The sequence below is a fragment of the Balaenoptera physalus genome, assembly GCF_965194825.1.
Source record: "Balaenoptera physalus genome assembly, chromosome: 4".
NCBI lineage: Eukaryota > Metazoa > Chordata > Mammalia > Artiodactyla > Balaenopteridae > Balaenoptera > Balaenoptera physalus.
Genome location: NC_138891.1, coordinates 50,399,155 through 50,426,792, shown reverse-complemented (window position 1 = coordinate 50,426,792; position 27,638 = coordinate 50,399,155). Strand labels below are relative to the sequence as shown.

The 27,638-nt window shown below is 37.3% G+C and overlaps 1 protein-coding gene across 3 annotated transcripts; it reads right to left on the bottom strand.

The window, feature by feature from the left end:
* On the bottom strand, positions 1 to 26,600 carry SKIL (SKI like proto-oncogene). 3 transcript variants are annotated; one of them, XM_082458975.1, is made up of 7 exons: positions 26,160 to 26,600; positions 22,780 to 24,545; positions 11,020 to 11,113; positions 9,269 to 9,501; positions 5,629 to 5,870; positions 5,178 to 5,333; positions 1 to 4,444 (listed from the first exon to the last, which is right to left on the bottom strand). In XM_082458975.1, the coding sequence occupies exons 2-7, from the start codon at positions 23,879 to 23,881 to the stop codon at positions 4,286 to 4,288; spliced, it is 1,986 nt and encodes a 661-aa protein (XP_082315101.1). In that variant the 5' UTR covers positions 23,882 to 24,545; positions 26,160 to 26,600; the 3' UTR covers positions 1 to 4,285. The 3 variants fall into 3 exon arrangements, with proteins under 3 accessions (XP_082315101.1, XP_082315099.1, XP_082315100.1); XM_082458973.1 differs by having other exon boundaries at positions 5,109 to 5,333; positions 26,160 to 26,599; XM_082458974.1 differs by lacking the exon at positions 26,160 to 26,600 and adding an exon at positions 24,953 to 26,131 and having other exon boundaries at positions 5,109 to 5,333.
* Between the last annotated feature and the right edge of the window lie 1,038 nt (positions 26,601 to 27,638).

The following is a 27,638-nucleotide window of genomic DNA, read 5'->3' as shown; positions in this document are numbered from 1 at the left end:
TTTCATTGGCATTAAAAGTTTTTATTTGGAATTTAATCCACAATCTATACAAGTTATTTACAAGGCATGAAAATGGAGAACAGCACAAAATACAGTTGAGGTATAAGCTAAGAGCACAGTATGTCATGTTTCAATAAATATAATTCAAAATTTGTAAACTAAGTGACCAGATAGATGAGTCTTGTTTTATAGTAAAACCATATAAAATATTTATTTCACGTGAGGTAGAGGACAGTTTTGTGTGTTATGTAATACAACCAACCACAGCAATTTTAACCATAAAACTGTACATCATTGGCAAGATTTTAAATTGAATTATGGTCAATGTAGTCAACAATTTGTTTCAACAGTTGCATAACAGATCTTTCATTTACTGCCTTCACAGATTAGAACTTCAGAAATAATTTAAGACTACTGTGTTGGCTTAAAATTATCAGGACAAATAAATACTTCTAACAGAATGGTCAAAAGCAAGTATATTTTATTTCTCCCAAACTATAATTCCCCAAGAGTTGTTCAAAATTTAGCAATTCTTTTAGTAGGATTTTTTTTTTTTTTACTAGAACTACTTTAAGTATGCTGTGCTTTATTTTCAAGTGAGGTATTTATATTGAAGAAAAAAAAATCTTACGAATTTCTCTTACATTCAACTAACTTAATACACTATTTTGTTTTCTGGGCTTAATTTTTAAAATGTCGGTTTTTACATTTGTTCAATTTAATTCAAACACAGTAGCACTATATAAGACATTTAATTCTATCACTAAACAACAGGCTCCAAATTGCATTATGCGTTATAGTTTAGAAGCCAATTAAAATGGAAAGATTTTACCAAAGAAAAAAAAGAGACTGTCCTTTTAAAAAAGATGCAATATAGAATACCCATACGAATCTCTTCCAATAATGGAAATCCTTAAGTGTCTTACACTAGAAAAAAATTTTAAGCTGTTTAAGTTATTCAACCCCACGATGTATAATACAGCAGTAATGTGTCCCTTATTGCTGGCAGCTCAATAAAAACTAACAAGTAGTTTCAAGCACAGAAACAGATGTACAGTATGAGCACAACTTTTCATTCTATTAATTTTTAATATCCTGTCGTGCAGATTAAATGTGTAAGAGCAAATAAAAATGAGGATTCTTCCCTAAGCAATCAAAACATAAGTCATTGAGAAGAAAATTTTAGATACTGATAAAAAACCTTCAGCACCAGCTTTCCTATTACTTTTAGGGAAATAACCTTGAGCATGTTTCATGTTACTCAAGTTTCTTTATCATTTTACTTTCCTTCAAACAGAAGCTATAGATGTGCAAATAAAATGGTTGTTCTGTCATGTCTTCTAAAATATATGGATAACCTGCAAGTATCATTGTACTCAGTCTATTACACCTACTTTAGTAACTGGTTTTCAATTCAATATGTACAAATGATTTTATAGCTCAACTGGTAATATATTAAATATGATATAAAATTAGTTCAAGAACCATAAAACATCCTGACTCTCCTGGACACAGAAATTCAAGCAAAAGAATATGCTTTACAAAACGAAAGCACAAGCCAAACTTACGTTGTTGGTCAAAGCCTTTCCTAGTGTTACAAGTTGCATTTGTGAAACCAGGGTTGTTTAGAGCTTCCTCAATGACAGCAGGTTTTACATTTACTATAGATTTGGTACCGTTTTCTCATAAAGTTTAGAGTATAGAAACTATCATCACCCAAATTAAACATTACTCATCACACAGTAAACTAACATTCTACCTTTTCTTCCTTTTAAAGATGCTCTAGCACTTCTGATAGGCCGTTCCTTTAACGCAGCTTTTTAAAGTAAATATTTTTATATTTTTCCTAAAAAGAAAAATATTATGACATCTGCGGGAAAATCCGCTTGCCTGATGAATTGGCACACAAAAACTAACACTGAAACAAACTTTAAGCTAGCAACCAACACACAAAATGAGCGTGCAAAAACAGAAGAATAATTCTATGGATATTTTTAGCAGAGGCCACTTGTAGAGTATTACAGAGTCTCTATATTTTCAAGCTATGTTGTACAGTTTAACTTGAAATTACTTTTAACTATAATAGGCATACTATTTACAACTGACTAAAAAAACATTTTCAAAGAAGTTAGACAGAAACTGATGGCACATCAGTGTATCTTCTGGAAAATGAAAACTATACAATTTCATGTGGCAAGTTTCCCTTATGTGAAGAACTAGAAAAAATAGCTCTTAACTCTAAATTAAGAGTTTAGGATAATTTAAAGGGGATTAAGCATTGCTTAGAACTTTTAAATAACATATTTCAAAGATTAGGCAATTTGTTTTAGAAGTTTTGAGTTGAAACTTAAGTAAGCTTACCATTTAACTAAGTAACATAAGTAGATTTTGAGTGAATTAGAAAAATAAATGAAATTATAGGGGCCTGAATTATACCTCCCAAAAAGTTTAGCTGTGACACAACTAACACACAACTAAAATGAAACAGTATCATAAAATGTATTTGTGATTTTTCTTTCTCCAGATAAAGAAAAGGTATTAGGAGGGTATGTCATTTTTAATATTTGTTCATGTATGTCACTTTAACATGCATTCCTCCTTAAGGAGGAACAAGAATCAACAAATTAATTGCAGGTTTAATATAGTAAAAGTTAAATGGAAAATAGAAAATACACATTTAGACCATACTCTAGTAAAGAAACTATACTTTGGGAAGTACAAAAATTCTTTTAGGATATGTAAGTACCATTAAGCAAAATATGAAAATAACTGGTTAAATGATAACCTACTTATTTTTGAAGTTCTATACCAAGTATCTATCGTCTAAGATGGGAATAGTAAATAACCTTAACCTTAGCTGATATATTTAAAAAATAAACTTAGCTCTCAAGTTAATTTCATACAGTACCTTACACGAGAACATAAACATAAAATTCATGGGATAATAATGTTGATTAATGGTAGCTTCAGGAAACTTTCTTTAAAAAATGCATACTAAGAATTTTACCTAGTATCTTTTAAGCCAAGAATTAACTAATATGAAATTTGCCATTAAAGAATGACAGGATTTTCTGTGCAAAAAAAAGAAAAGTGCAGAAGAAGTTGCCCCTCCCCCAAACTATGGAATTCCTGTCTTCTAAAAATCATCTAAAAACCTTTTAGTAGCAGATAACTAAACTTCCCTATATTAACCTATCATACACTACCAGTTGACTGTAAATTCCTGATTTTGATATTAAATAGTAACTGAAAATGGTCCATTCGTGCACATTTTGGTAAGACTTAACATTTAAACATACAAAAGTCCAAAATAACCTTCAAAGTGTTTAATATTTTACAATTTAAAGGAAAACAAATCCATTAAGGAAAACAAATCCATTATATAAATTTCAGTAAGACCCACAACTACATATAAAAACTGTACAGGAGGATTATGGATTGTATGGAAACTGATGTACATCAATGGTATCAATTTTTCTCAAGTACATTAATATTTTCACAACACTATTAACAACATAAACAAAAGTTCAAAAATTATTTCATTTTATTCCCTCTTCTAAAGTTGCTGCATAAAAATTTTTTTCTAAATATAACCACATTTAAACAGAAAATCTAATTATAACCGCTTCTTATGTTTAGCAGCAGTGTATAAGAAAGCATGTTATCTTTCCCCACGGGGTGTGCTATAACCTCATCAATGAAATTCCTCTATTGACAAAATGTCTCTTAGGAGATATTAAATAGAAGAGAACTGGTGGAAATTCATTCCACAATATGAACAAAATAAAAGCAAATTTTGATTATAATAATGAGTATACTATATTAACTTAGAAAGGAGATTGTGTTCATGAAAAAAAATGGAGATTCAACTCCTTGAGTAGCTCTATATATGAAATATGAAGCCACCATTGTATCTAAAATTGAATCTAAAATATGGATAACAAAATTGATCAAAACTATTTTCTATCACACAATGCAGCTTTTAAAAAGTATGCAACTGTTAAATTGCATTAGAAATATAGGCAGATTATCTAATAGTTGAAACCGTAAAGTACTGTTACTAAGCTGGTTGAAAAAAAAGTACAAAGAAACATACATTTTCATTCATTTGGAAAATGTAAAAATTTATATACTAATATATAATCTCTTCACTTTCTCTGATCTACAAATGGATACAATGCCTAGTTATTTTCATGCAGATAAATTGTTCATAATTCAATTACCAAAGCAAACAAACAAAAATAAACCCTGTTGGGAACACACAGATGAATCTCTTCAAAGGTTTCTATTCTTTAGCAGTCTTCGATGATTTCAAAATTTGCAGCTTTAGCTCTTTTATCATCATCTCTAACTTCTGTCTTGCCTCCCGTTCCTGTCTGAGTTCATCCTGCAGTTCTTGCCTATCAGCCTCGGCATGGTCCAATCTCTGTCTCAGTTCTGCCAGCTGTGTGATTTAGAAGACTGTGTCAGTTTTCATTCAGTTTTGTTTTTCCACTTACTCCTCACATCATGGCAAAGACCTCCTTTCAAATTACTTATTACAAAAATGAACTATTTCATGCATGCATCTCTTGAATATCTAATACTATTAATCAGACTTTGACACGACCTTAAAATGAAGGTGAAACAAAAGGTCAAGAGAACTGAACACCTAGAACACTTTCATTATGCCCTACACTTCAGTATACCTCTCATCACAGCTGGCTCAGGTTAAGAGTTATTTGTTCACCTTCCCCAAGTTGTGAGCTACTATTCATTTTTGCCCGAGTGCTGTGAACATAGTGGGCAACAGTTCATGTTTGTTAATTCGTTGATTTGAAAGCCCATATACTACATTAAAATAACATAACCTCTGATATTCAGATAGCTAGAGATTAGCAATTTGGACAACTAAACTACAGAAACCTGATAAGTTTAAAGTAATAAAGCAATCAAGGTCAAAAAATCATCTTGGATGATATAAAGTTGTGTTTAACAGAACTGTCTATTCTGAAATCTAGTCTAAATGAAACGAGCTTAACATAAAGTAATTTCTTTAATGAAATTAAAATAACGGCTTCAATTTCCACACTGAAAGGGCAACACTATACAAACTGTGTAATTCTTACCTGTGCTGCATATTCAGCCTCTTTATCTTTCTCTAAATTTGAGTCACAGGTACATTTTTGCTTCATTACCTGCTCTAATTTTTTCTCTAAGTCTTTCTGTTCAACATAAAATTCTTCCATTCTTTGAGCATGTTCATTCTGCAAAGATTCAAGCTCTTTCTGTAAATTCTGCTGTTCTTCAGTGAGTTCCTTCATAGCTTTTGAACTACTCAACATTTCAACTTCCTGTAATTTAAAGAATCACAATGTAATTTTTACTTTATTTCCATCACATTAGAATTTTCAATTCAGGAAAAAACAGGACAGAACATATCTAAAATTCAGCTGTCATAACAATTCTATACATAAGTAATTATCTTGAAAACTATATTCTCTAAAAATTTTAAAGTATATTAATCTTTCTTATAAATGTACAACTGAATAATCTTAAATACATTTAACAGCATCTCATCTTGACTTTCCTTAAGAATATGCAAAAGTATCTTTTCACAATGGACTATCGTTTAGATAACAATTTTACCATCTGAAGTTGTTGCTTCTTCTGCAAAATTGAGTTCAGTTTTTCCTGTTGTTTTACATAAGTTCTCATTACTTCTTCCATGATTTTTCCCTTATCATCCTCACAAATGATATCCTTGACGAGAAGTGGAGACGAAGCTGCAGCATCACGGTCAATTCCCGCCTTGCTTGTGTCTCTGGCTAAGTTGCAAGTGGTAGGCTCAGGTTTCTTTTTGCTTGTAGAATTATTCGAGACTGATGGATCTTTGAAAGGCAAAAATGAAGTAACAAAGTATGAATATCACTCTGTTAAAAAGTCACTGGAACAATCCATAAATGAAATTAAGAAAACAATTTCATTTACAAATGAAATAAAAAATAATAAGATACTTAGGGATAAACTTCACAAAATAGTATAAAACTTGTAAAATGAAAACTACGAAACATTATTGAAAGAAATAAAAGGCCTAAATAAATGGAAAGCCATCCCATGTTTATGGGTCGGAAGACTTAATATTGTTAAGATGATATCATGATCTGAATGTCAGTGACCTCCAAAATTCATATGTTGAAATCCTAGCCCCCCAATGCAATGGTATTAGGAAATGGGGCTTTCAGGAGGTAATTAGGTCATAAGGGTAGAGCCCCCATTGATGGGATTTATGCCCTTATAAAAGAGACTCCAGAGAGCTCTCCCACCTTTTGAGTACACAGTGAGAAGATGGCCATCTATGAACCAGGAAGCAAGCCCTTGCCAGACCAAATCTGCTAGTGCCTTGATGTTGGATTTCCCAGCCTCTAGAACGTTGAAAAGTAAATGTTTGTGGTATAAGCCACCCAGTCTATGTTATTTTTGTTACAGCAGCCCAAATGGACTACAATAAATGATAATACTCCCCAAAATGATCTACTTTTTCAATGCAACCCCTATCAAAACTTCAACTGGCTTTGTGGCAGAAATTGACAAGCTGATTCTAAACTTCATATGGAAATAAAAGGAAACCAAAATAGCCAAAACAATCTTGAAAAAGAATAACAAAGTTGGAGGACTCACAATCCCCAATTTCAAAGCTTATTACAAAGCTACAGAAATCAAAATTGTGTGTAGTACTGGCATAAAGACTGAGTCCAGAAACAAACCCATACTTTTATGGGCAACTGGTTTTCAACAAGGGTGCCAAAACAATTCAATCAGGAAAGAGTATTCTTTTCAACAGTGTTGGGACAACTGTATCCATATACAAAGAATGAGGTTGAACTTCACACCTTATATAAAAATTAACTCAAAATGGATCATGGACTTAAATGTAAGAGCTAAAACTCTTAACTGGATTAGGCAATGGTGTCTTAGACATGACACCTAAAGTAAGCAATGAAAGAAACAATAAATTGGACTTCATCAGAATTTAAAATTTGTGTTTCAAAGGACACTACCAAGAAAGTAAAAAGAAAACTGACAGAATGGCAAATCCTATATCTGATAAGGGTCTAGTACCATGATGTACAAAGAACTCTTACAATTCAGTTGTAAAGAGACAACCCAATTTAAAAATAGGCAAAGGATCTCAACAGGCACTTCTCCAAAGATTTGCAATGTCCAATAAAAACATGAAAAGATCCTCAGTATCATTAGTCATTGGAGAATTGCAAATCAAAACTATGAGCTATCATTTCACAACCGCTAGGATGGCTATAATCAAAAGACAAACAATAACAAGTGTTGGCAAAGATGTGCAGAAATCGGAGTCCTCAAAAGCCGCTGCTGGAAATGAAAATGGTGCAGCTGCTTTGAAAAGTTTGGCAGTCCCTCAAGATATTAAACACAGAGTTACCATTTGACCCAGCAATTCCACTCCAAAATATATAGCCAAGTGAAATGAAAACATACGCTCACATTAAAACTTGTGCATAAGTGTTCATAACAGCATTGGTCATAATAGCCAAAAAGTGGACACATCCAAATGTCCATCAACAGATGAATGAATAAACAAAATGCGGTGTTATCCGTCCATATAATAGAATGTTATTAGGCCACAAAAAGGGAAGAAGTACTAATACATGCTATAATATGGACTCAGAAAATATCCTTGGTGGAAGAAGCTGGACAACAAAAGGCCATATGTTGTAGGATCCCCTTTATATGAAATGTCCAGAATAGGCAAATCCATAAAAACAGAAAATAGATTGATGGCTGACAGAGCCTGGTGAAAGGGAAGAATGAAGAGTAACTTCTACTGGATTACAGGGTTCCTTTTTAGGGTGATGAAATGTTCTGAAATTAAATAGTTGTAATCATTGCACAACTTTGTGAATTTACTAAAAGCCACTGAATCATATACTCTAAAAGGGTAAATTTTAAGGAATATGAATTACATCTCAACAATTTTTTTAAAGTCTCTAGAATTAAATAATTTGGGAAATATAATGCAAACATGGTATAATGGTATTAATACATTACTAATTATTTTTTTTTTTTTTTCATTACTAATTATTGTTTGCCATATTTAAATCCAAGGACAACTGAGTTTTAAAAATCTCAAAATTACAGTACAAAAACTCCTGAAGAATCTCAATTATCTATGAAAACAGATAACTAGAGGACTCTTAGACTGCTCTGAGAAAGCTGAGAAGAACTGTCACACTTGCCTAAGCTGCAAGCAAAGCTCTGCATCTATGGAGAGGGTAACACAGGCAGCATGTGAGCAGACATGTCTTGTCTGGTCCACGGTATTTTAAAAGGCACTGTAACTATGCAGTTTTTTTTTAATGTCCAGCCAGCATTCTGCATTTATGCCATCTGCCTGGCTCCCACAGCTATGAGTTTTCAGACCTTGCTTATTCCATGACTAAGTGTCTCTGAGTCCTATACCTAACTACTCTTACATACACTTTTTTTTTAATTATAGTTGATTTACAATATTATATTAGTTTCAGGTGTATAACAAAGTTGATTCAATATTTTTATAGATTATCATATACTTTTCACATTATTAGTTAAAAGGTTTCTCAGTTCACAGCAAATTAGAAAGAAAAATAAGGACCTTTTAAGAAATCTGACAGTAAAGAAAAGGCAGGAAGAAGAAAAAATAATTAGACAAAAGTCACTTGCAGGGCTTCCCTGGTGGCGCAGTGGTTGAGAGTCTGCCTGCCAATGCAGGGGACACGGGTTCGAGCCCTGGTCTGGGAAGATCCCACATGCCGCGGAGCGGCTGGGCCCGTGAGCCACAACTACTGAGCCTGTGCGTCTGGAGCCTGTGCTCCGCAACAAGAGAGGCCGCGATAGTGAGAGGCCCGCGCACCGCGATGAAGAGTAACCCCTACTTGCCGCAACTGGAGAAAGCCCTCGCACAGAAATGAAGACTCAACACAGCCATAAATAAATAAATAAGTAAATAAAATAAAAAAAAAAAAAAAGTCACTTGCAATATGCAGCCATGTAGTCTATTTTCTAGCTCATCAGCCTCTATAGCTATCACCATTCTAGATAAGCAGAACAACTGAGGGTCTAAGTAGTCACTCAAGAGTTTTGAAAGGTGACATTTTTTTTTTAAGATAAAAGCTTCCATTATCTGGAAAATTCTCTTAAATAGAAATCCTCTTTGAAAATGCTGAATATGTTTATTAGATATTTGATTTTAAAAAGATAATTTCTGAATACTTACCTAAGCGGTTATATAATTCTCTACTTGTTTTCAGATCCATTTTCTCCTGTTCCTCCAGTGAAACATCTGGATAAGACACTATTTTTTGATGTTTCCCACTACTGTGAGGCTTCTCTGAGTGTCTTGGTATAGATCTACTTGCCTCTGTCTTTGTGACCTCTTTAGGCTGGGATACAGCCGAAGTAAGCGACACATTTGGGGCAACCACTTTATCACACATGTATAAGTAGTAGCTGAAAACAAAGAATGGCAAAAGAAGATACATATTACATTTAGGTAAAAAGCAAAATATATTACATCAATTTCTATGGTTAAACAATTTTTTTTTAATCAAACCAGATAACAGAACAACTCAGAAAATAAGGGTCATAGAAAGGAATTCTTGAAAAAGTAAGTAGTTGAGGCAGAAAGAGCAAAATTATGAGGTTATTTTTGTTATTTTACAAAAAGTAGTTTCTAAGCACTTAAAAAGATACTGGAAAATCAGTCTCTTCTCCTTCCCTCAAAACCACATGAGAACTAAAACCATGAAGTACTTTACAGAGCAGTTCAACAGCCCTGAGTAGGTAAGGTTTATGCCAAAAGAAAACAGACTATACACTACTCTGGAGGACTATTTCCTTGTCTGCCACCCCTCCAAACCAAGGAATCCTTGTTCTTTATTGTGGTGAGACTGATTCAGTCCCACACTGCAAGGCTATGCCCTGACTCATCACAGCCCCAACAAAGAGCTCGCAGGGCCCTTCTCCCTTCTCAGAGAGAGAACCAGCATTCTGAACGCTGCCCAGCTACTGGGCAGTCCTCCTTGGATCAAACCCCACAGAGCAATCTTCTGAAAACACTTTAGCATTTCTTACTTATTTGATAAAACAGCAATAATAAATTGTACAAAACTAAGATCAAAGGGATAACTACCAATTTTACTCAAAGCTCATATAAAATTGTTCAGGAGATTATCTGAGAGACTCATGGAACAAAATTTGAGCTAGATATTTAAGTGCCATATGATTAACTATAATCTGCTTAACCTTTAGCCAAAAGATGCAACCATTTAACTGACCTAACACTTCATCTTCTGAACTCTAAATAATCTTGTCTCGTATCACATTTTCCTTGTACAGGACACCTATATGGTTCCTCTTTACCAATCACATGAATTCTGAGAATGAAAATTCAGTATTCTGCTAAGAAAACTGACAGGTTTATTACTGCCCAAAAACTTACTTCAAATGTAATAGGAATAGAAGGAACTATATAAATGTAAGTAAGATTGAGATTCTTTATCACTGTGCTTGGGGAGATAAATATGTACAGTAGCAGATAAAAATCTAGGTTTTATAAATAAAAACTGTAATCTAAGGTGCATTTTTATTGAAAATATGAAAATTGATTTTGAGGGGTGTGGCTACTATGAAATCCTCTAAGTTTCAAAAAAGTTTCGTTTTAAAATATCAAAGTTGCACACCACACTCTTGAAGAGTTGGTTTACTTCTTGAAGGGAAGTAAGGCAATAAAGAGAAAACTTCCATTTTTTTCACTTTAGGGAAAAAAAGAAATGACCTATTTCTAGGGGAAAAAAAACCACATAGAAACACACAGGAAAGGTTAATTCAAATACTCAACACTATTTATAATTCATTTCATTGATTAGCAAAAAAACCCTAAAACTATAAAATGAATTCCCAGGGCCTAGAATAGTACCTGATGTATAGATGTTGAATGAATGAATGAATGAGCCCATATCCACTCACCTGGGGTGTAGAAATGAATGTGTCTGAGAAACATGGTCACCTTCCTGCTTTATAACTGGATACCATGACTGTAATTCCATTCCTGGTGGTGTATCTATCTGTAGAAAAATGTGGAAGGGGAAAAGTTTATTGAAGGAGGATGTGATGGGTAATTTTATGTATCTACTTGATAGAGCCATAGGCTGCCTCCGGAGAACACTGACTAGTAAAGAATTATGTTATTAAGAATCATCTTCTAATAAGGCAGTCTTTCCTTAAAGTACCGTGTCTAGTCACTTAAAACCAAAAGAGACATGAACTGTCCCATCACAAGAACAGTTTTAGCATGTATGTTAACATGGACTACCAGAATGATTTCATCAAATATCATACTTATGGAATCTATTTTAAAAATCCATTTTAAATAATAGTACTCTGCAAATGTGCAGCATTGGTAAGTTCTGATTTTTCTCGCTGTTACAATTACCTAGAATATACCCCCCCATCCCTATAGTATTTCTTAGCATATTATATTAGATAACATTCTACAGCAATATTTTGCCAAACTTTAAAACCACTGTGTCTGCTAACACTTATCAGTAAACCAATTTTCTCATAAATATGAAAAGTTCTTTTTAGCCCTGAAGGATGAACTCTACCTGTAAATAAAGTAAGAGAAGAAGATAACTGGCTACCTCAAAGTTCATGATAAGAACTTTATATCCTGCTTAGTTCTAATGAATACCTCATTAAGTAGGTATAATTATCTCCATTTTACAGCTCAGAAAACTGAGGTTCAGAAACTGAGATAGAAAAGAATAAATAACCTGTGGTTACTAACTTCCTCATTTGGTTTGTTTTATATTTTGTCTCCCCTCCCCCGACACACACACACATATTGGTAGGAGATCAATGTTTCGTTAAGAATTACTGGGCAAGGAATTTGAAAGACTAACAAGAGCACAAGATTATAGCGAAAAGAACAGCATTTCGAAAGGATTTAAGAGGTGAGTATTCAGTGAGGGCCTCTAGACTCTATAAGAGTAGAATTTGTTTCAAAACCTCACAATCCTGATCAAGTATTCTAAAGTTCAGAATCTGGGGCAAAATCAACTGCTTATTTATAAAATAAATCAATCATTTGTTTACACAGTTTCTCAGCCTATAGCTTAGTTCTACTATAAATTAGAAAGGGAACTGACTGCTGGCAACAGAAATACTAAATGATAGATACCAAGTGCCAGCTGACAGCCTAGGGAGAGACGAGAATTACAAGACACAAACACAAAAACTGATTCGAAAAGCAAGACAATCTGAGGGCTTTATCACACATAGGCCAGGGCAAATAATTTAATACATCTCAATTGTTCCCTACCCTTATCACAACAGAGTAACTGATGTTTAAGAAGTCTTGAGTCAACATGACATAGTTATAGTCGATATTTATACTTATATTTATTAGTATACCATATACATATATATATACCATACACATACCATTTAGAAAGACTGAAAACTATTTAAGACAGTTTAGAATTCATTTAAAAAAAGGTTAAAGTTTTTAAAAAGACACAGTGCTGAGAAGAGTAGTTTCATCATCTAGAAAACTCACTTAGGCAGAACATTTTTCACCCCAACACTGTGATAAAAGAGGTGTTAATGAGCAGGGATAAGCTCACTCTAACAAATCGATGAAATATAAGATTGGCTCAAATTAAATGAGAATTTCATTTTTAGAAGTTATTTGTTAAACTCATTATTTAGAAAATATGGAAAGCTCCACTTTAAATCAGTTTTATATCTGAGACAATTCTGGATGTACTGCCCAAGAAATCAACTGTTTCCAGATTTTTTTAATTAAAATTACTAAAATTGATTTATATATTTTAAAGTTTTCCCTATTACAGATAACTGGAATGTCAAATCTTCAGAATAACAAATTCTAAACTTCTTCAGCCAGAGATCTTGACTTCAAATCTGATTCAATTTTGATCAAGTTCATTTTAAAACTCTACAGCTTGATTTGTATAAGTTTTACCTTTATTCATGATCCAAACTCAGTATAGCTTTGTTTCTATGATGTCTCTAAACTTCAAATGCCACCTTAAATAACTGCTAGCACATTCTTTCTATTTGAACATCCATTCCTCTCCAGTTTCTGACCTTTATTTTGTTTCCTATTCTTGCACCAACACATGAAGAGAGTCATAGAGGAGGGGTTATTAAAAAAAACCTTCCTTAAAGATCGCTTAGTGCAGTCCTCTAGGTAATGTCTGAACTCCCTATACAAAATCCCTGACGAGTGGCTATTCGGCCTCTGCTTAAACAGCAGCTTGAGGTCAAGTACTGTCTTAATCACTTTTGTATTTTCAGTACCTAGCACCATGCCTGGCATGTAGTAGGGACTCAATAAATACTTGCTGAATGAATTCTGAATGACAGTGTAGCTCATTAATTCCCAGGGTGGCCTTTTTTAAGGTTAATCTGCTACCACGAAACTCACAAGATAGTCTCTTGCACATTTAACACCCTTCTGTTCAATGAAGTACCAACAATCCTAACAGTCTCTGGGTTGTATTTTTAGAGATCAGATCTACAAATTAAATAATATAAATGATGGGGAAATGCACAACACTAACCATGATAAAATGTTGGGAGTTAATTTTACCTAATATGCTGTGGTAAGCCATAAACACATTTATAACAAATTATCCTAACTGCATGTTAAAAACAATTACGAAAAGCACATATTATACAACAGAACATTCACGGGCATGCCAGATTTTCTCATCTATTCTGCATTTGTGGCAACATACAAATTAGGTCTTCAAAAAAATAACAGTATAATTAAATGGCACAGCAATAATGCTACTACTGATCAGGAATAAAAATGAGACAACAAGATACGCACATCTATTGACTTTTCTTTTACCTTTCAATATGAGAATAATTTAATTCCCTTCGTGTACTTAAACATTAAAATAGAATACATTACATTACTTGGCAAAGAAGAGAAGTAGATCACTTAGTAGCTTAAGTTAGAGCCTTAAGATTTTAAAATACTTCTATTGCCCAACTTCCCCATAATTATCTACCACAAAATGAACAGATGGCATCCTCATCTGAAACATATAAGAAAAATTTCAGACATATGATTTCATTCCAAAAGCTCTTTCTCTAAGTCGTAAAACAACAAATAACGTCTATGAAAGCAAAATTTAAATAAGCCCAAAATGTATAGAAGTTAACTTTAAGTAAAAATTAGGAAATGTTTTATGCAAGTTTCTCTAAATTTCAACTTACTGTGTTATGTACACACGACCCCTTAATAATCAGGTTTCCTAATAAAGAATCATTGTATTTTGGTACCATGCTTATTAGCCTCACAATGACAAATAGTTTAGAGAACTTGATTTCATTTACAAAAAGACCAATAAGCATTTGTCACCACTTTCTAGTTACAAAAGCAATTCCACCCACTCAGCACCCTTTGTATACTAACATTCCAATTTGCACTAAAAAAAACCCCAAAAACCAAAAATCAAAATGCTTTAAAATTCCCAGATTTATCTTCAATAATAAACTTTGATTTTGGGTGGCACTTTAGTTTCTAATTACAGTGTCAGATTAATATTATGATCTTTAAGGACTAATGACAAACATTGATGAACTAAAGAAATCAAGACAATATCTCAAAGTATTGATGGGATTTCAAAAATTCCCCTCAAAAAATCAGAATTAAATCTTTTTAAAATATTTTTTAAAATAGAATTTAGAAAGACAAAGATTAATTTTTACATTTTGGTATTTATAAGCCAGTAAGCATATGAAGGACTAGTAGACTGATAAATTTCATAGTCTATCTCCTATAATGATGTGCTTACATAAAAAGTAAAATATAGTGCATATTAAATACACATTACTTTGTACAAGCCAAACATAAATCGTTAGCAACCTTAGTAAACACATGACCAAACACATAGTTAAGCAACAACTCCTTAGCTATAAAGCCAATATACCTGCCAGGTTCCTTTTACTGTGTATAATACTAAGACATTCAAGTGGTCCATAAATGATTTCAGAAGGACACAAAAGACACCCTACCAGACAGCTGCCAACAACTCCTACTGAAAGAAACTGAATCTCTCAGAATAGGATCAGGTTTCCTCAATACTTCCAACAGGTTGTGAATGAGTGTTTCAGCAACTGAAACAGGAATAGTGTTACAAGGTAGCAAATAGCTACTTATGAGATTTTAAGGCTTAGTTTTGTGCCTCGTTTCATTGTAATTATTAGAATTAATCAACCTAATGCAAAACCGGAACAATATGGTCTAAGCACTTCCACTAACTTATCAAAGATGGATCTGCAGAAATCACAACAATGTCTGTTGCTCCTCCACACTGCAGAATCATATCTACCTCACAAAGCCAACTTTAGGTTTAAGGTGCTTAAAGACTCTCACAGGAAAAGCAAAGGCTCACATTCTTATAATGTGCAACTCTCTTCTTAAATCCTTCATGGAAACAAAGCCATGTAAAAGTCAGTAGAACGATATTCCTCCCTTAAACTTAAAGGAAACAAGGCTTCCCTGGTGGTGCAGTGGTTAAGAATCCGCCTGCCAATGCAGGGGACAAGGGTTCGAACCCTGGTCCAGGAAGATCCCACATGCCGCAGAGCAACTAAGCCCATGCGCCACAACTACTGAGTCTGCACTCTAGAGCCCTCGAGCCACAACTACTGAGCCCGCGTGCCACAACTACTGAAGCCTGCATGCCTAGAGCCCATGCTCCGCAAGGACAAGCCACCGCAATGACAAGCCTGCACACCACGAATTTGCCGCAACTAGAGAAAGCCCATGTGCAGCAACGAAGACCCAATGAAGCCAAAAATAAATAAATAAAATAAATAAATTTATTTTTAAAAAAAACTTAAAGGAAACAGAACAAACTGATAAAAATCCTGTTGATTTCTGGGACTTTAAAAATAATTTCTGGGACTTTAAAAATAATTTCTTTACACTGGAATTCTATGGTGTCCAATCCACTTAATATTGCAATTATTTGAAAATTTCCATGTCATATACATCTTTTCACTAAAATATCTGTTATAAAAAGTTTTATAGGGCTTCCCTGGTGGTGCAGTGGTTAAGAATCCGCCTGCCAACGCAGGACACACGGGTTCAAGCCCTGGTCCGGGAGGATCCCATGTGCCGCGGAGCAACTAAGCCCATGTGCCACAACTACTGAGCCTGCATGCCACAACTCCTGAAGCCTGTGTGCCTAGAGCCCGTGCTCCGCAACAAGAGAAGCCACCACAATGAGAAGCCCGCGCACCGCAACGAAGAGTAGCCCCCGCTCACCGCAACTAGAGAAAGCCTGCACCCAGCAACAAAGACCCAACGCAGCCAAAAATAAATTATTTTTAAAGAAAAGCTTTAATCTATATACATGTAAGGCTTTGCTTTTCTATCCCATTTTAGCATAGATGCTTTTTAAAAATTATCTCAGATTATTTTGGCCTTCAAGTAATGTAAATTGACAATATCAAAATGTAAATTAATTTTACTATGTGCAATATATTGCATTTTTAAAAATTTTACTCTATTTCATGTATTTTTAAAATGCTGGTGACCCAGTAAATTGACTTCTTTGATATCCCCTTCACCCTTCTCAACTGAGGTTCTCAAGAAAATTAAGCCCAAACTCTGCAAAGCTTCCATGGTATGCATTAAATTAACTTCTCTCCAAAGGACTTAGAAAGGTACTATATACCATCCTTTCTATGGCTTAATTCTCCTCTCATAGAACCCCAGATGAGAAAGGCTGCATGGGTGACAAATTGCAATTTGATAAACATTGCTCTAAGTACATGTCCTAAAGTTTGTCCTAATGTATTATTTCAACAATTAGGTCTTAAACTAATAACATGTGCACTCTACAGATGCTTTTGCACAGATTTACAAAGCATTATGTACGTAAAGGAATAAATTCCAATGGTGGTTATCACTCCATGGTGAAATTATGAGGAAATTCTGTTTTCTTCTTTGTACTTTTTTTAGGATTTACTCTAATGGGCCTATATTGCTTTCATAATCACACCAAAAAAATTTTTCAAAATGGAATAAAAGCAGTAGTATTATGTACCAAAATGGTCTTTAGTAAGTTTAACTTTTGTATTCCTTGTCCCCATAAGAGAAACAAAATATGCACTTTTCAGGCTATTAGAAATCTCAAAATAAATTCAATACCACAAATAAAAACAAAATGCTGCTTTGCTTTAAAACTAAACTCTTTTCCTCCTTAAAAATCACTGGTAGCTTTCTAGGGCTACTAAGACTCTTCATTTCAGTTGTATCCAAACTTTTGTTAAACATCCATCACATTCTAGGTTTAGAAACTACAAGATGAATTCCTGCCCTAGGGAGCCTCCAACTAGTCTTTACATACATATTTCTGTGACCCATTTCTAAGTCTAGGAATCAAAATGAGTTTTAAACTAACTTTAAATCTTTCCTATTCATTTCTCTTTCTGCCTAGCATGGTGCTGTAATATTTTATTTAGTGATGGAACCAAACCACACCTTAAATTATATATTCTTTATGCCTTTTTAGTCAAATATAATCCTTACATTATTTTAATGTATATGTAACGTATATGAAACCTCAACAGACCAAATTTTATGCATGGACAAAATAAAGGTTCAAGCTATTACCAAAACGATTCCCAAACTAGTTCTACCTCTTTACTTCAACAAATTGAGTTCTGGCTCCACACTCTCTACTCCCAGAATTCTAAAGGCATTGAAATTAATCCAATTCTTGCTTTCTTCCTTGTTCTCCAAGTGGTATAAATTATAACATATGCATAGGTTTGAGAACACTACTGGCTAACTATGTACTGATTCAGGCCTATCCTTTTTCTTTTCTTCCTTGAAGTTTCTTAATTCTTTTCCCATTTCTCCAACCAAAAGGATAAAGCTTTTTATCAGAAGCCTTTTTTTAAACACTAACATTTTAAAATGTTCTACCATTTTTTAATGATAAAATGAATACAGACTCTATATTTCCTAAACCATAAGGGGGCACTATTCCCAAAGCCATTCTAAAGATTTCACTGAAATTTCCTTCTTATAACATATTTTATAACAAACTTGTTTTGTACCTTCTTCTTGCATACTTCATTTTGATAAATAAACAAATATCCAACTAGTATAATTACTGTGTACAAACAACTAAAAGTGAGATACAGCTGAGTCCAACACTCAGTTATCTTACTTAGAAATATCTTCAGATAAATCAAGAAAATGTTTGGGGAAAGGAAAAATCCTGAAATACATATTAGTAAATATTTCAATAATAGTTTGAAGTACCATCTGATATTTCTAGACTCTTAACTTCCGAAATACTTTTACATCCATTCTCTCATTTGATCAGTTGTCTTATTCAACAGTTTATTTGCAAATTATATAAGTTTATTAAGGGTTAAACCATAATTTTTCCAAAAAAATCCCCAATATTCTAAAATACAATGAATGGAGCATTGTCTCCCAAAAATTTATTCAGTTTAAAATTTTTTTTCTTTTTCACTGAGTAACTTTGACCTGCCAAGCAGTAAACTAAATTCTGGGAAAACAGGAAAAAAGATAGCCTCAAAACTCATTAAGACAGTTGTTAATTTTAGAAAGTTAGACAAAAATATTCATACTCGTCCCTTATATGAGCACAAATACTTCATTTGATTCTGACCTTATCGCCACTTAATAAAAATTTATGCTAATCATAAAATGCAAACTCTGCCTCTGATGTAACAAATTACCATCAAATCTATCACAATTATTACTGGTACACATTTTGTCCCAACACTACTCTTTGTAGTTACCCATCCTCTCTAGTGTATTTCTTTACCTCACTTAGGTTTGTACTAAGAAACACACTTCCTAAACAAAAGTATAATAGCTTACAAGAGGGGAGAAATTTTTTGTAGGATTATCATTATTGCCAATGACCTCGCAGAAATGAACTGTAAGAAAAATGCAAAACTAAAAAAAGTGAAATGTTTAATAGGCTTTAAGAGGAAAGCTTTTAAGTTGATATCTTTAGGTAATCTATTTGCATCACAGATAATCCCTAGGGTTTTTTCCCTAAGCAAAGTAAAAACTATATTATTTTACTTACCTAACAGTAGTCAAGTCTAAACATTAGAAATCTAAATTTTAACTCCTAAAAAATTATAAAGGCATAAACCATCTTTACTTAGTGAACTGGAGACTGTCAGCCACATGCTGTAACAGCAAAGAATCACCTATAATGATCTTATCAGTTGACTACAAATAGGTTTTTCTAATGTGCTTGAAAATAATCTCAAGGAAACATCACCCTTCAAATTTTACTTACAAATGATCAGTTTGCTTGGCAAACCTTTTTTCCACAGATAGAAACTAAGATTCAACAAAATCAGAATTAGATCAAATAAATAATACCCACTGGAGATATGGAAAAGAATCAATAATATGATATTCTTCCATATATTTGTGCACTATAAAATGCAATCATTTTTCTAACAAAAACATAAAAAACTCAAATGATATGAAGAGACAGTTTTGATAACACCATTTTGCAAAGCAACCTAGGCAGATCTAAAAATCAAGTATTATTTCTTGTGGTGACCTGAGTGAGAAAGAGTTCAAAATACTATACCTCCGGTGTCTGCAAAGAATAGTCAGCTCTTCACTTAGAACACTGACCTTCTACCACTTATTTCTCCCATCTAAATATAGCTCCTAACTATGCAAAGTAAATAGTTTTTAGTTATGCAAATAGTTTGGTGACCATCACTAATATAATTTCCATCCTTAGAAATAATTTAACAGTTGCTACGTTTCAAACAATTGCCTACTGAGTTTGAGGGGTTTTTTAAAACCCAAAAAACTACTCTGACTACATTAACTAAACATACCCAATTACATTAGTGTTCACACTAAACATAAGGACCTTTAGATAAGAGGTTAATATATTTAGTATATGCTTTAATTTTTTTTAAAAAAAGCCTGTTTTGGCTTTTTTTAATGAGCTTCCTCTGGATGTGTTTGGTTTGTTGGGCAACCAATTCAGTGACTCACAGAAGATAATGAAAAATGTTCCCCAGCCAAGGACTATCTCCTTGCCCCCTTCCCAGTAAAATACCTTAGTCTACATACAAGTTAATAGAGAGCTCAAGAACCATTATACTAAGGTAAGTTGATAAGAAAAGTTAATGTTTCTCAAAATTCAGTTTCTGCTACTGAGTTTGCTTATGGGAAAAGTAGTGAAAATCACCAGTTATACAACCAGAAGCATGTGACCCATCTGAACCCACCGGTTTCTCATCTCAACTTCAAAAGAGAATTACTTCACCAAGTTTTGAGGAGTAAATTTTCAAAATGTGAAGTGGCAGCATGTATTACTACACATGAACTCCCCAAAAACTTTCTTAAAGGTCTGATTACTGGAAATTTTCGAATTCCCTTAAATTGCTTAAAAATTCACGTAAAATTGGAAAAAATAACAGAATACACCAGAAACACTATAGCAAATACTGCAAAACATAACATAGTAAAAAGATGGGGAAAAAAATCTCACAGCTTCCCCAAATAAAAACTGAATTCAAATTAATAAATTCTGAGACAATAAATGACTACATCCTGATGAAGGACAGTTTCAATTTTAACCAAACCCTAGCACATTCAGTTTCAGTTAAGTAAATTCATCATCTTTTTTTTTTTTAACCTTTATCATTGTTCTCAGATATTTTTTCTCACAAACACAGAGCAGGAATATTAGGCAAAGTAATTTATCCCAAAAATGCTTATGTCAGAGCAATCAAGATTGGACCAAGAATATCTGGCAAATAATGTGGCCACCTATGGACATGTAAGAGTCCTAGTTAGGTTAGGGCAAGATATCATAAATATCAAAAGGGGCATTCCACATTTTGAGAATACAGACAATTCTAAACACAATTTTCAGCATGGGACCAGGCCAGCTGTAAGCATGTCCAACAATGTGAGAACTGGCTTGAAGTCAATTCTGCTTTAAAATCAGTTAAACAATATAAACTTATCTAGTAGCCACAGGCAAGGAATTTCCAAGAAGTACTGACCCTTTGGAATCAGCAAGTAGCAAACTACCCTGAATTCAAGTCTGAAATTATCTTCATTGGGCTTCAGAAGCAAATCACTGTCTTAAAACTACACTGTAACTAAATTTCCCCCAAAACCTGAAAGGTTTAAAGCACAGGCCACCAAACCTTACTTTCTTACCCAAGCTCTAATCTTGCTGTAAATAAACTTCAGTCATTTAATACTTCTGTGAAGTAGAAAGGGCAGAGATATTTCAAGGAATAAAAGCTAATTAATAGTGGAAAAATTAGATTCTTAAGATGAAACATGGCCAATCTTTTGTGGTACCAATCAAATAAAACTATACGTGTAAAACTGTTCAATGCTTGCCACATTTTAAACACTTAGTGTTAGCTATTATACTGATTTTAATCAAGTAGAAAAATATTTAAAAACCAGATCAACAAACTGAATATTTAACAGCCTAAATCTTATCTATTAGCCAGCCATTCAAACTCTTAGAATGAACTAGTTTAGCCTACCAGATAATGCAGTGGGAAAATAATAAGTTTAAAATCTCTTTGCTGAGACGTTTTTATATTAATATTTATTTAATCTAAAATAATCTTGGGCTTCCCTGGTGGTGCAGTGGTTAAGAATGCGCCTGCCAATGCAGGGATACAGATTCGAGCCCTGGTCCGGGAAGATCCCACATGCCGCGGAGCAGCTAAGCCCATGAGCCACAACTACTGAGCCTGCGTTCTAGAGCCCATGAACCGCAACTACTGAGCCCGCGCACCGCAACTACTGAAGCCCAGGCACCTAGAGCCCGTGCTCCGCAACAAGAGAAGCCACCGCAATGAGAAGCCCGCGCACCGCAAGGAAGAGTAGCCCCCGCTCGCTGCAACTAGAGAAAGCCTGCGTGCAGCAATGAAGACCCAATGCAGCCAAAAATAAATAAATTAAATAAATTTTTTTAAAAAGTTAAACAATAAAATAAAAAATAAAATAATCTTTGTTCTGTCATAATTTTTTAAAATTATTCCTCTCTTTAAAAAAAATTCTTGGCGGCTAGAATCACGAAGTCTTCAGATAGATCTGTCTTTTGCAGTACTGATCAAGTACTGATCAAGTACTCCAGTACTGATCAAGTCTGAATATTCAATTACAGAAACAATGTCAGAAATCCTAAATATACCTTTGAAAAAAGCTGTTTGGAGCCCACCACCAGAGTTGTTTTGGCTAGCTATTGTATCATTTGCAAATAGAGATAACACCAAAGTGTGAATTATCTTGAGTTCTAGGAAAACAACTGATTTAGTCATCAAAAACCAAGATGTGTGAAAACGAGGACATGGCTTGAGAAAGAAGCCCCAAATCCTCCACTCCCTGGCTATATAATCTTGGGAAAGCCACTTGATCTCTCTGAGCCTCATTCTCTTTATCTGTAAAATGGGAATAATCCCACTTCTCTCACTAGGTTGTTTGGAAGATCAAATGAGAACACATACAGGAAAGCACTTTATAGCCTAAAACGTGTAATACAAACATATTATTTAGATGAGTTTTTGCTGTTGTTGCATGAGCAGTAATAGTTTCTTAACAGTTATATTCTAAATAGACTTTTAATTTCAAAGTAAACCATTACCGTTATTCAAAATTGCTATTAAAAAAAAAAAAACTTGCCTTGGATTGGGTCCTCTTCCCATTTCTCATGCTAAATTTCTCCTTCATTTCTTCTAAAATTACCTTCAGTTTCTTTTCTTCAGGTGTCCCTAAGTATTTTTGGTTAACGTGAAGATAGCAATGCCATTTGGCTGATTCAAAGCCCCAGTGACAAGTCCTTTTGTCGGGTGATCTGTGAGAATGCATCACAAACGTCTGGGGCGCAAACATTCCACAGCACTCCAGACACTGAATACACGGGGCATCTGGCTGAACATAAAATTGGGGTGCAAATAAACCCTGACATTTGCCTAAGCATTCATGTTCCACTTCAAAGGCACTGCCAGTTTCCTTCAACTGGGCCAATGAGCTTTTAGCAGGAAGTATACTACCATTTTGAGGAAAAGTGCGTGGCCGCAATAAAGCATTACACAGTCTTTGTGCATCAGTTAATGTGATCAGCCCACAGGACGGGGCATTGAATGGAAGTATTCCCAGGACCTTTAAGATATGAAGCTGGTCTGATGTACACCTTGAACAATAGATGTACAATTCATCACATACTGTATTTATTTGTTGGAGTGAAAATTCTCGGAGAACAGAATTTAGGACTTGGGGCAAACAGAGTCTCTTTTCTCCTCCAACCTGAAAACAAGAAATAGACTCCCCTTCCAACACAGTCTGGGTGAGTTCTGTGGAGCTATCAGAAGGGATGAGCAGTGGACCAGGAAGAACCTGAGGAGATGGAAGAGGCAAAAATACAGTAGGTGACATGCTTTCTTGGGAATACCGAGCGGAAAATGCTGCTGGTCCACCCAGAGAGCTCTGGCTACTTAAATGGAATTGTGCCAAAGTGTGTTTCAAACTGGGATTTAAATGTAAAGGTTCAGGCACAGAGGCACAGGTTCTCTTGACGTGCTCTTCATCAGTTTCCATTGGCGCTTCATAGTCGTCCAAGTGTTCCTTCTTTACTGTTGGCATCTTGTTTATCATCATTTTTCCATTTGCATGAATGTCTGTCATCATTTTTTTCACTGGAGGGCTGCCATCATCTCCCATCCCGTTCAGTTTTTTATTTGAGCCTTGAACCAAGGAAAAATTTGTCTGTAGGTTTTCCATTGCTAAAAACTATTGTGTTAAATAAGTAAGTCTGAGATTTGCATTGTTATCTAGTTGCTTATTTGAAGAGAGAAACACAATGTATACCAATACTTATGGTAACTTACTGTCACAGAAAATTTAAATTTCCAAAGAGAGATCTCCCTAAACTACTCAATAGATTTTGCAACTTTGTTTTGGTTCTGCTTATACTCTTAAGTATAATTTCACTGCAAGTGCTATAAAATTTCTTATTGTCTAATAACACAGAAAATAATTTTAAGAGGCACACCTCCGAGGAAGCCTTTGTTTTCTTAAGTTCTTCAGATATACGTATTAAAATAAAGTTACCAGTTCTCTCAATTCAAGATGTCCAAGTTCAACGCAACAGTTTGGTTTGGTTTTAAGCACAACACGCAAAAAGTTTATGCAATTACTTGAGTCAAAATTATGCACCCAAATTTAGTATTTGGCACCAAGGACACCAAAAAAGGAGGGAAAAAAGTATCTTCTCTAAAAATGATGATCTGTTGGTCTGTGTGGACAAAATGAAGGCTTGTATAAATCCTCACACCAGTTAAGAAGAGCCTCTGACTCCACTTGAACTTCTACAATTAAAAGTGAAACCTAAAGAAAAACTGCCCAGTTATCTTCAGGATTACTGTTCATTCTTCTTTTAATTAATCTGGAAGAGAAGGGGGTTGGGGGAGAGTTACATTTGAATTTGCTCCAGAGCCCAAAGGGTCAGTTTGAAAATAGTTTCTTAATCTTAAACTGAGTTCACTTTACCAAAGGTGACACTTGAGTGATTCCTTTAAATCTAATACCAGTTAACTAGAAGTACCTTCATTTAAATAGGAAAGCAATTGGGAGAATGGGTAAAGGTTGCAATAATATCCCTCAAAACGGAGAGGGCTACTCCTACTCAGAACAAGAAGAACCTTAAAGAGATCATCTCACCCAAAACTCAATACTAAAGGTTTTCTCAGTTATGCCATTTTAGCTAAAATCACCTATTACTTCATCTCTCAATTAAAAAAAAAAACCCACCAGTTTTATCCAAAAAAATCAGATACTAGTTAACATACCTACCATATGTAAGTTACACTCTTAAGTGCACAATTCATCTAGTCAGTGTAGGCTACTTTTCTGGAATGACTGTAGGCAAAAATTAACTTTCCCTTTAAAGGGTTAGAGAATCTGCTTAATGGAAGCCAAAAGCTACAGACTCCACTCCTGGGAATCTCCATCCTTGAACAAGACTAATCCGGGACAAAAAGCACAAGGCAGACAGACCTCACAAAGAATGCAAATGGAGGAAGAGGGAAAAAAAGAAAACAGTCTTCTTCCACTTCCTTCTTGAGAGAAATTCCAAAAGGAATCCAATAAATAGAAATTTTTGCCTCCCAAACTGCGAGCAATTTACCTTAAAACAGACCCAAAGGGTTAAGGACCAAGGCCACTAGCCAACGTACTGATTTCGCCCACCACAGAAACACCTCAGCCAACGCTGGCCAAGGAAGAGGGGAGGAGGCAAGACCTAGAATGGGGGAGCCCCCAAACCCTGAAATCCTCGGCCCACGCTAAGCCACCCACCCATCTCAAACCCGAGGAGGCGGCGGGGGGGGGGGGTGGGGAGGAAGACCCGGGACGCCTCGGGGCGTGCCAGAGGGTCGTGGGAAGTGGAGGAAAAGGAGCCCCCCCCCCCGCGGTCTCGGAACACCCCCAGTGCCCTCCCCACACCACCCCGCTGAGTGGGCCGCTGGGAAGACTGGAAATCCCCCGTGCACCCTCTCCCCGGGAAGTTCTCGGCGTTACCCTCAGCACCCCTAAGGCTGCACCTCCCTCGCCCGCCCGGGGCCAGAAGAGAGAGGGGCGGCTGGGGAGTCCTGCCGGGATCCCCCAGCCGCTGGGCGCCGACCAACCGGGTCGAGCCCGGGGCATCCCCGCGCAGCGCAGACAGGCGGCGGGGGGGCGGGGGTCCAGGGGGGGCGGGGACGGGCGCCCAGGTCTCCCGGGTCCCGACGGCTCCGGTCAAGTGCAGCGCCCTGCCCCTGCCCACCACCCGGCATCAGCGAGACAAGATACGCCGTGAGACACCCGCCCCGCGCCGCCCCCACCCCGGGCTCCGACCCCACCCGTGACCCGCGCATCCGCACCCCCGACTCCGGCCTCCGCGCCCCAGGAAGCCCGACGAGCTTTGTTAACTCCCCACTACCCCCGGCGCTGCCGTCGGGCGCCCAGGGGGCCGCGCGCCCCTTGCCTCCCGCCGCGTCCCCCCAGCGAGCCGAGGCCGCACCTGTGCCCGCCGCCGCCACCGCCGCCGCTCGCCCGCTCCCCTCGGCTGTGCCGGCGCTGCTCCGAACCCCACACACATCGCTACACACAGTCCTCTGACGTCACCGAGTCCTCGGCCCGCCCACGTCACTGCGGAGACACACGGCTTCCCGCAGACGCCGCCGCCGTCTCCGGCCGCCCGGGGCAGAGCGAGGGCGGAGGGGCGGGGGGGTAGGGGAACGGGGCCAGCAGCAGCACCGCGCCCGCGGGCCGGCCGCCGCCTCGCGGCTCCTAGCCCCTCGGGGACGCGCGCGCCGTCTGGCCTATTGTGGCTCCCGAGGGCTCCCCCGGCCCGTCGTCTGGCGCGCGCGCCCCTCCCCCCAGGCGCGCACCCGGCTTCCCCAGCCCCGCGCGCCGTCTGGGCGGCTGGCGCGCGGCGCTGTCTGCGGTGCACCCGGCGCAGACAGGATGTTCCCTCCCCGCCCCACCCCCACCGCCGCCCTCCCTCCTTCCTTCCTCGAGTCGCCCAGCCGGCTGTCTGGGGCCGCCACCGCCCCGCCCCCGCCCCACCCGCTGCTCGGTGGAGACGGGCCAGACCCGGGGGCGCCCTGGTCGCTCGGCCGCCGCGCGACACGGAAAGAGGGGGCAGGGCGGACGCGCGGTGCACTGTGCGCGACCCCAGCAGCCGGCAGGGCGGAGGCAGGGCCCGCCCGGCCGAGCGCCGCCGCCCGAGGTCAGGCACGGGCGACCCTCCCCCCGCGGGGCGCAGCTGGGCCGCCCCGCCCCGGAGGCAGCCGAGCGGCGGCCGCCCAGCCTCGCCCCCCCGAGTGTGGGCCCTGCGCGCTGGGGCTGCCCCCCGCCCCCGCGGGGCCCCCCGCCCGAGGGCCGCCCCGCCAGCTGCTGGCGCTGCGCTCCGCCCCTCACCGGCGGCCCCCGCCTTGCCCGGGCGGCCTCCGCCCAGGCGCCTTGCTGGGGCTGACCTTCTGCGCCATCGGGCCGGGCCGGAGGGCTGGCCGAAGTTCCGGCAAAACAGAGAGAAAACATTTTTGTCTCTGCTTCTCAGACTCCCTCCTCCCACCCCCTCACCAGACTGCTCTCTCGGTTCCAAAAGGGAGCTAGAAATTACATGTTTCTACAATGTTTCCTGAGGGCTTTGGGGTTTTGTTTTGGAAGCGATCAGGAGATGAGACAAGGAAAGCGACGACTGAAGAGCTTTCGGCTGTGACCCTCGGGGCCGGACAGTGTTGTCCTTGGTCTGTGTTTCGCGGTGGCCAGTTAGCATATTGAACTCTGCCGAGCTGCTCCGTCATATTTCGAAACATCAAGAAAAAACCCTTTTTCCCGCCCCACCGCAAAATCAGGAGACTGATCCCCAGGTCTCAGTGCACCGAATTCAGAAGACTCGAGCTTTGTCCCCCTCCTTTTTTTTTTTTTTTTTTTTCTTTTTGTCAGTTTTCGTCCTATTTCTCCTGGTTTTACTGCTTCGAGGTCACTCGTATGG